The sequence below is a fragment of the Psittacula echo genome (genome assembly GCF_963264785.1).
Source record: "Psittacula echo genome assembly, chromosome: 23".
NCBI classification, from domain to species: domain Eukaryota; kingdom Metazoa; phylum Chordata; class Aves; order Psittaciformes; family Psittacidae; genus Psittacula; species Psittacula echo.
Window position 1 is genome coordinate 4,863,737 of NC_137748.1, and position 9,069 is coordinate 4,872,805.

General features: G+C 64.0%; 2 protein-coding genes across 5 annotated transcripts; one reads left to right on the forward strand and one right to left on the reverse strand.

The window, feature by feature from the left end:
* The first annotated feature begins 1,048 nt into the window (after window positions 1–1,048).
* Window positions 1,049–7,684, forward strand: PDK2 (pyruvate dehydrogenase kinase 2). Of its 4 annotated transcripts, none has more exons than XM_080633620.1 (11): window positions 1,049–1,238; window positions 2,492–2,633; window positions 3,556–3,627; window positions 3,805–3,989; window positions 4,224–4,313; window positions 4,631–4,708; window positions 4,801–4,877; window positions 4,962–5,060; window positions 5,170–5,289; window positions 5,680–5,793; window positions 5,876–7,684. In XM_080633620.1, exons 1-11 carry the CDS (start codon window positions 1,121–1,123, stop codon window positions 6,014–6,016), a joined length of 1,236 nt encoding a protein of 411 aa, XP_080489746.1. In that variant the 5' UTR covers window positions 1,049–1,120; the 3' UTR covers window positions 6,017–7,684. The 4 variants fall into 4 exon arrangements, with proteins under 4 accessions (XP_080489746.1, XP_080489748.1, XP_080489747.1 ...); XM_080633623.1 differs by lacking the exon at window positions 1,049–1,238 and adding an exon at window positions 1,269–1,408; XM_080633622.1 differs by lacking the exon at window positions 4,224–4,313.
* A 195-nt stretch (window positions 7,685–7,879) lies between these two features.
* Window positions 7,880–8,536, reverse strand: LOC308229369 (gastrin/cholecystokinin-like peptide; the record flags this gene model as incomplete). Its single annotated transcript, XM_080633335.1, has 2 exons — window positions 8,110–8,536; window positions 7,880–7,992 (listed from the first exon to the last, which is right to left on the reverse strand). Exons 1-2 carry the CDS (start codon window positions 8,399–8,401, stop codon window positions 7,880–7,882), a joined length of 405 nt encoding a protein of 134 aa, XP_080489461.1. The 5' UTR covers window positions 8,402–8,536.
* Between the last annotated feature and the right edge of the window lie 533 nt (window positions 8,537–9,069).

Genomic DNA, 9,069 nt, shown 5'->3' on the forward strand with positions numbered 1-9,069 from the left:
TCCTCCCGCTGTGCTCCGCACATCCTCTCCCATGCCGGGGCATGCTCAGCCCCCCACCCTGTGCATCCCTCTTCCCTCTGGCTGGGTGCCTCCACCAAGGCTACCTGTGTAGTTGGGGATGGTGGGAGCTCGTTCCTTCCCCTCCCTCCCTCCTCCAGAGCAGTCCAGGGGTCTGATTCTGCGTGTTTACCCCCCCCCCCCGCATCTGCTGCAGCTTTGGCGTGGGAGGGGGGATGTGCAGAGCACAAGGCCGTGTCCCCCCACCCTGCAGTCTTATCCCCCACAGGTCTGTCCTGCCCCGTGGATGCTGCCCCGGGGATTAAGTTGTTCTGTGTCTTGTCGGTTTTGGTGCAGTCGGTACTGGGAGCTGGGGGGGGGTCCTGGACCCTGCCCCCTTCCCCTTCTCCCACCAGGGCCCAATAAAGCCTCACTCTGGGATTTGTAACCTCGTGTCTCCTCTGTGACGTGGATAGCAGTGTGATGGAGGTGGGAAAAGGGTTGTTTGGAGAGGGGGTGTCTGTGTCCGCAGAGCAGGTTGAGGGAGGGGATTCTTCCCCTCTGCTCTGGTGAGCAGAACTGCTTGTAGCTGCGTCTGGCTCTGGGGCAGCAGCACAAAAGGGACGTGGAGCTGTTGGAGCGAGGCCAGAGGAGGCCATGGAGCTGCTGCGAGGGCTGGAGCAGCTCTGCTCTGGAGCCAGGCTGAGAGAGCTGGGCTGGGGCAGCCTGGAGAAGAGAAGGCTCCTGAAGGGGAGACCTTAGAGCAGCTCCAGTGCCTAAAGGGGCTGCAGGAAACCTGGAGAGGGGCTTGGGACAAGGGCCTGTAGGGACAGGCCAAGGGGAATGGCTTGAACCTGCCAGAGGGGAGACTGAGATGAGCTCTTAGGCAGAAGCTCTTCCCTGGACAACTCTGTCCCCGCGGGGGGGAATTCGGAGGGTCGGGAACAGCAGCGGCTCCGCTGCGGGGTTTAAGGGGTTACAGCGGTGGGCGTGGCCACGCCGGTCAGGGGGCGGTGCTAACGCGGGGGCGTGGCCGGCGGAGGGCGGGCGGTGATTGGCGGTGCGGCGGGGCCGGGGCCGGGGGTACCGGTACCGCCGGGTCCCGGCGGTTGCACCGGGCGCGATGCGGCTGCTGCGGTGCCTCGGGCGCCGCGCGGCGCTCTCCGGCGTCCCCACCTACATCGAGCACTTCAGCAAGTTCTCGCCGTCACCGCTCTCCATGAAGCAGTTCCTGGATTTCGGTAAATACCGGGACACCCCCCCACCACTACCACCGAGGGAGCTTCCCCCCGGAGCCCCGGCACGGTACCGGGATACACCCGCTCCGGGTGAACCCGTCCAAAGGCCGTGAATCCCCGGTCGGAGGAGGGATCTCCGCGCCCCACCCCCTGGGAATGCACCACTCCCCCCGGTAAACAAACACCCGAGCTGGGGGTGTCGGTACCTGTAAACACCCCCCGGGATTCCCGGTTATTATTTAACGGTTGTTACCCCCCCCCCCGGTGCTCCCCACCGCTGCTTGTGCCGTCGTATCCTCCCCCGCTCCCCTCCGCGCTCTTGGGTAAATAACCGGCCCTGGGATCACGATCTCACCATACGCAACTGCTGGGGAGGGGCGAGGGGGAGGCTCCGGGGGGGGCTCCCCTTTGCCCCCCCCATAACCACTCTCAGTGGGGTGTTACCGCCACGGGCAAACAACGACCCCCCCGCTCGTGATCCTCCGGGTAAATACCCTCACCCCCGATAAATGCCCCCCCCATGAGATGTCTCATACCCCCAGTGGTAAATAACCCCCTGCGTGGGACCCCCACCCGGTGCTTCCCTCCCCGTAGCCGATCTGCCCCCCCCAGCACTCCCAGGGGGGTGACAAGGGGTCCCCCCTCAAGCCCAAATACCCGGGGGAGGGGGGAAATACCCCAGCTGATCCTGTCACCCATCGTGGGCCCCTCCTGTCCCCATTCCCCTCCCACCGGGGGTTTAATGTCAGTGCTATATTTACCCACATCCCTCCCCGCACCATCCTGGTGTCTACGCCCTGGCAGTCCTCACCCCCCCACCCCGGTTCTGCACCACCCCACTGACACCGGGATCCCCTACAGAGGCTCAGGGCCAGATTTGCCCCCCTGTCCTCCCCCACCTCACTGGCCACCGCACGCTGGCTGGACACTTCGGTGTGTCCCGGTGGCAGAGGGTGTCTGTGACCAGCTCTGTTGGTGGCCCAGGTCCTTCTCCCCTCCCCATTGCCCTCAGGGGGGTTTCCAGTCACAGTCTGGGCCATACTGGGCTGTGCTGGTATCCCAGCCTGCCTTCTCCAGCCAGCTGAGCTGTCCCCCCCCAGCCCCTCCAGTGTCCCCCTCCAGCCAAGAGCAGGACCTGCTGCTGGCTCTGCCCCAGTCCCCCCCCAGTGTTCCCCAGCAGAAGCAAAGGCAGCCCTGGGGCTGGGGGTGTCCAGCCAGGGCTCAGCCTGGTTTCCCCCCCTCCTTGTCCCCTCCAGGCTCCAGCAATGCCTGTGAGAAGACCTCCTTCGCCTTCCTGCGGCAGGAGCTGCCTGTCCGCCTCTCCAACATCATGAAGGAGATCAACCTGCTGCCGGACCGCGTCCTGCGCACCCCCTCGGTGCAGCTGGTGCAGAGCTGGTGAGACGGGGGGGGCTGCCGCCCGTGGGGTCCCACCGCCAGCGGGACCCCCCCATCCCACACCACCTTGGCTCTGGAGGTGCCACCACCACCGTCTCCATGGGTCCTGCTGCCATTGTTGTAGCTCGTGGGGGTCCCGCTGCTGACTCTTCTGTTGTCCTGCTGTGGTCACCCAGAGGGGTCCCACCATGGATCCCAGCGCTGTCCCCTCTATGGCTCCTCATTGCCACCACAACTCCTGCCAGTGCCATTGCCTGGGGGGGGTCCCACCAGCACTGCATGTCCCATCCCACCGCTGCCACCGGCTGTCCTCTGCACACAGGGCTGGCAGGGCAGCACCCAGCTGGTGCCATTCCATGTCCTTGGCTGACAAGGCGCCAGCGGGGTGTTCCTGGCCATTGGCAGGTCACTGGTGCCACCTCCATGTCCTGCCCCAACCTCCTGCCCCGTAAAAGGGCCGAGGGGATGCATGTCCTCAAGGGGGGCTCTGGGTGTCCCTTTAAGCGCCGTGTTCCCCCCCCAGCGCCATGAACCTTCTCCCAGTGCCGCCACGTGACGAGTTGTTTGTGCAGTGTCCTCAGCCGCTGCTGGCAGGACGCGGCTCCCCTCTTGCAGTGACTCTCATGTCCCCGTGCTGGAATGGTGGCCCCTGGGGACACAGCCCCTCCAGTGGGGTGGGGGGCTTGAAGGTCACTGGTGGGGGAAATGAGGGCTGCAGGCTTGGACCCCCAGCAAGCACAGGGTGGTTTCATGGGGCAACAGCTTTTTTTGGGGGGGGGGTTCCTGGTTGAGGGGGTCCTGAGCCCCTCTGGCTGAATGGGCCGTGCCCCAGAGCACCCTGTGCCCCCCTGGTGTGGGGTCCCCAGAGTGTCCCCTCTCTTTGGGTGGCATCGGGGTGGGGGGTAACCGGCTCCTTCCCCAGGTACGTCCAGAGCCTGCTGGACATCATGGAGTTCCTGGACAGGGACCCTGAGGACCAGGCCACCCTGGGGCAGTAAGTTGGGGTCTAATACCCCTTGTCCTTGATTTTGGGGTGTCACCGAGGGGCTCTGGCACCCTGCAGCATCCCCAAACTGTCCCCACCCCACAGAGCATCCCGGTGCCACCAGCTCCTGGAGCTGGGCAGTGTGGGGACCTGGTGCCCTCCAGCTCCATCCCTCTCCCTCCTCAGGTTCACAGATGCCCTGATCACCATCCGCAACCGGCACAACGACGTGGTGCCCACCATGGCACAGGGGGTCATCGAGTACAAGGACGCTTATGGGGACGACCCTGTCTCCAACCAGAACATCCAGTACTTCCTTGACCGCTTCTACCTGAGCCGCATCTCCATCCGCATGCTCATCAACCAGCACAGTGAGCGCCATGGGGACCCCAACTGCCCCTGGGGGTCCCCTGCCTCGAGCATCTCCATCAATCCTGGGCATCCCACCCCAGCCCTGAGCATCCCCCCCCAATTCCCTCCCAGCCTCAGGGATCCTGTCCCGAGCATTCTCCTTTCCCTGATGTCTCCCTCAGGATCTGCCCCGAGCATCCCCCTGTCCCTAATGTGCCCTCTGGGGTACCCACTGCTCTCTGTCCCCCCCCCAGCATTGCTCTTTGATGGTAGCACCAACCCCGCGCACCCCAAGCACATTGGGAGCATCGACCCCCACTGCAACGTGGTCAATGTGGTGAGAGGTCTGTGGGGACTGGGGGGCTTCCCCTGCATGGGGGGACTGAACTGGGGGGGGCGGTGGTGTTGGAGGTCCCCCTGGTCTTCCCCTTGCCCTGGGATCTCCCTGTTTGGGAGCCATTTGTGTCATGAGCTTGGGTGGGCCTCAGCCAAGGTGTCCCCTCTGCTTTGGGGTCACTCCAGAAGACCTGGATCTGGAATAACATCTGGATCTGGGAATGGGATCTGGGATGGGAATCCGGGATCTGGGAGTGAAGGGGACCCCAAACGCGGCCCCTGCCTTCGTGCTGGGGGTGCTGACCCTTGTGCCTCCGCCTCCCAGATGCTTACAACATGGCCAAGCTCCTGTGTGACAAGTACTACATGTCCTCACCCGACCTGGAGATCGAGGAGGTGAATGGTGAGGCCTGGCTAGGGGGTGTCACTGTGGCAGGGGATTCTTGGGTGGCTTATTTGGGGTTGGAAAGGATGGCGCTCTCCTCTTCCCTGCAGCCAGCAACGCCCAGCAGCCCATCAGCATCGTCTACGTCCCTTCGCATCTCTACCACATGCTCTTTGAGCTCTTCAAGGTAACCCAGAGCCCATAGCATGCGGGTGAGGGGAAGCAGCAGGGAGGTTATGGAGGGGTCCCATAAGCTGCTCTGTGCCTGCAGAATGCCATGAGAGCCACGGTGGAGAGCCACGAGAACAGCCCACGGCTGCCGGCCATCAAGGTGATGGTGGCCCTGGGTCAGGAGGACCTCTCCATCAAGGTACATCAGGGACCACCAGTTCCATCCTGGGGGGGGCCCTGACCCCAGCCTGGGGGCACTATGGGTGAGGGGCTGGAGCGGGGCTGTCACCCCCTGCCCTGTCCTGCAGATGAGTGACCGGGGCATGGGTGTCCCGCTGCGGAAGATCGAGCGGCTCTTCAGCTACATGTACTCCACTGCTCCCACCCCGCAGCTGGGCACCGGGGCACCCACCGAGGGAACCCCCCTGGTAAGTGCCACGGGGGCCCCAAAGGGACAGGGGGACAGGGGCCAGGGCGCGGGTCTGCAGGTGCCAAGTGGCACAGGGACTTCTGGAGGTGGCTTGGCCATGTTTGGGGATGCTTGAGGGGTGGCTTGAAGATGTTTGGACGTGGCTTGGGGGCATTTTGGGGTGCCTGGGGGTGACATGGGATGCTTGGGTGTGACATAGAGATACTATGGTGTGGCACGGAGACCTTTGGCTATGCCTGAGCGTGGTGAGGTGACCACTGGAGGTCCCACATGGACACTTGAGGGTGCTCGTGTTGCTATTAGGGTGGTGTGGAGAGGCTTGGGATCCCCTGGGGGTGCCCACCCTAGCTCTGGGGACCCCCCACCCCATCTCTTCCCTCCACCCCAGGCTGGATTTGGCTATGGCTTGCCCATCTCCCGCCTCTACGCCAAGTACTTCCAGGGGGACCTGCAGCTCTTCTCCATGGAGGGCTTCGGCACCGACGCTGTCATCTACCTAAAGGTGGGTCTTTCTCCTGGGACGGGGTGTCCATGTCCTCGGGGGGCGCACGGGGCCCTCCTCATCCCCCCCGTGTCTCCTGCAGGCCCTGTCCACAGACTCGGTGGAGCGGTTGCCGGTCTATAACAAGTCGGCGTGGCGGCACTACCAGCCCAGCCAGGAGGCAGGGGACTGGTCCGTCCCCAGCACCGAGCCCAAGAACACCTCCACCTACCGCATCCCCTAGGGCCCCCCGCGGGCTCGCTGCCCCCCCAGGCTGTAGATAGCCCCATACCCAACTGCCAGGGACCCCCGTAGCCCTGGGGTGGTGTTTTAGCATCCCAGTGCTGCCTCACCCCACGGTGGTTGGGGCTCACTGGAAAGACTCTGAAATGTGGGGTGGAGGGGTCCCAGCACCCCCCCTCCCGCCTTGGAGACACTTAGGTACGTAGCTGGGGATGGTACTGGAGCAGCATGGAGGGGGTAGAACCCCTGCTGCCCCCCCCACACCTTGGCACCCACCCCAGGGCCAATAAGGGACTGGTCCTTTCCCAGTATGACCGGTAGTACTTCCCTGCCCGTCCACACCTGACTGGGGGGGGACTGGACCTGACTCCCCCCCGCCAGCTCCCAGCCCTGGTATTGCACTACTGAGCTCCCCTTATCCCCGTGTGCCCCCCCCACACCCCTGGGTGGGTTGCCCCCCACCCGCTGTCAGTAAATTGGATGTTCACTGAGCTCCCAGTGTGGTGTTTTAGGGTGACCCCCCCCGCACACCCCCCTTGGTCACTGCCCACCGCCCGGTGCCTCAGTTTCCCCACCCAGGCTGGGGAGGAGGCTCTGGTGTCGCAACCCCCCCGGGGCTGGGCTGGTGCCGGGGTTGCGGGAGCAGCCTGAGCCGAGGCGGTTCCTCGCTGCTGTGTTTGGCCACCCCTTACCCGGCGCTACCCCCCAGACCCGCCGGGCTCGCCGGGCAGGACCCCCCCTTCCACCGGGACCTGCGGCACCCGCTGCCACCGTCGCGCCCCCTCGCGGCTGCGAGCGGTACTGCGCCCGGGGCCATTGTACCCTCAGGGGCGCTCGGCCCAGACCCAACTGACCAATCAGCGGCTGTCGGCGCCCGCGACGGGGCGGGGGAGCGGAGGAACAGCCAATAGCGAGGAGGGGCGGGGTGGGAGCGGGGCGCGCCCTGCAGGCGCGAACGTGCGGCCTCTGCCGCTGAGCATGAGAGGCCGGGACAGAAACCTGGTGCTGGGCATCACCTGCACATGGAGCCCTCCGGGGCAGTGCCCCCAACAGGGTGATGCGCCTCTGCTTTGCCACCTCAGCCTCCATCCGTGTACGGCCTGTACAGAGTGCGCTCTCGGGCACCACAGACAGCAGCTCCCTAAGTGAAAACATCCAAGGTGTAGTGCCAGGACAGAAGGGTTTTGCTGGGCATCACCTATACATGGTGAGCTCTGCAATAATGCCACCAACACGGCAGTCTGCCCTGTGCCAGGGTCCCATGTGTGATGGTGGGGCTCCGGGGAGGTTCCGCTGCCCCTGTCCCCTGCTGTGGGGGTACAGACCCTTCACAGGAGTCAGTTCCTAGCAATAAAAACTGTTCCTGCTTCTGCTGAGCCTGTCCCCGGAGCAGCTCGGCCCTTCGGGGCTGCTGCAGCAAAGGGGATGATGGGGTGGTCCTGGGGGCCAGGGTGAGATCTCCCACTCGTGGCTGGCCCTGGCCAGCAGCTGGGCTGACATCGAAAAGGGATGCTGGGTTTAGACTCTTTCCTCAGCACTGAGTAGCAGCAGCAGCAGCACCCCTGGCTTGGGGGTCACCTGCAGTTGGTGTTTCTTGGGGTGTAGCTGCTGCTCCCGCAGCTGCATCCCTCACCCCAAGTCCTGTCCCTGTCAAATAAACGTGGAGTCATGAAGCAGCTCGTGCGTGCTGTGTCTGCTGCTGTGTTGGATCTGCCCTGTGCTTCCTGAGGGCGTTGGGGGTGAATCCCACCGCACCCCCCGGCTCCTACCAGCAAAGACGTGACCAGCAGCACCCGTAGTGCTAAGGCTTTATTGCAGGAAGGGACGTGCGCTGAGTGTGCTGGTGCTCTGCATGGAGCGGCCGCTACACGGCATCGATCGAGTCCTCAGCACTGCGGCGGCCAAAGTCCATCCAGTCAGGGTAGTAGAGGTCGTGCAGATCCTCCATCCCCTCGTAGCCCTTGTGGTCACTCAGCTCTGCCAAGGCAAGGGCATGGGGTTATTGCTGCCCTGGGCTGGGGGTTGGCATGGGGCTGCCGGGCTGTGCCTTACAGAGCCTCCTCCTAGAGCTGCCCCCCCTGCACCTCCCGGTACCTGTGAAGATGTGGGGCAGGAACCTGGAGATGAGGTGCTTCTGATCCTGGGACAGGGGCTCTGGCCATGCCCGCCGGACCAGGCTGCCTGGGGGCCAGGAGGGATCCCCCCCAGCGCCTGGGGCCTCTGCTGCGGGCCGGCACAGGCAGGCGGTGGCTGCGATGGTGAGGATGAGGCCGATGCAAACCTTCACCTGCATGGCTGTGGAGAGACTGAGCGGGAAAGGGAAGCAGAGGGGCAGTGGCCATGGGACAGGGGACACATGCTCAGCTTGTGGCGAGGGGTGACCCATGCAGGAAGCTCATCCCCAGGACATGGCCAGTTCACAAATCCCCTCTGTCCATCCCAGCGGGTCCCCCAGCCCCCTCCATCCCTCCTGGCTGGTCCCCAGGTCTTCTCCATCCCTATCTCCTGGTTGGTCCCCAGGTCCCGTAGAATGGACTCAAGCTGGAAGGGAGCCGTAAGGATTGAGCCCAACTCCTTGTGCCTCACAGGATTACCTAAAACTAAACCATATGACCAAGAGTGTTGCCCAGAGCTCCTTGAACACTGCCAGGCAGGCAGCAGATGCTCGTCCCTGGAGCTTGGCCGGTCCCCACATCCCCTCCATCCCTCCCCTCTGGTCCCCACGTCCATCCCTCTCCCCAGCCCTCCAGGACTCACCTGCTGGCTCCGTGCTCAGCGGTGCCTCAATCCAGGGCTCAGCTCTGCTTTTAAAGGCACCGCTGCCACTGCCCCACCCTGGGGCGGCTCCGAACCCACCCGCAGAGCCCTGGGATGCACGGACAGATGGACACACATGGAGGGTGTCTGTGTGTATACACATATATGTACGTGTGTGTGTATATATCTATATGGACACTACAGGAGGTAGTTGGCCTTGGTTGTATGTGTATGTGTATAAATGCCCAGCTCTTTATCCCTACCCCTCTATCTCCAGCTTTGTATTTCATAGACACA

Coding starts and splice junctions, on each gene's coding strand:
- PDK2 (XM_080633620.1), top strand. CDS start 1,121: ATGCGGCTGCTGCGGTGCCTCGGGCGCCGCGCGGCGCTCTCCGGCGTC. Junction 4,878..4,961: donor TGCTCTTTGAGCTCTTCAAG/GTAACCCAGAGC, acceptor CTGTGCCTGCAG/AATGCCATGAGAGCCACGGT. Junction 5,061..5,169: donor AGGAGGACCTCTCCATCAAG/GTACATCAGGGA, acceptor CCTGTCCTGCAG/ATGAGTGACCGGGGCATGGG.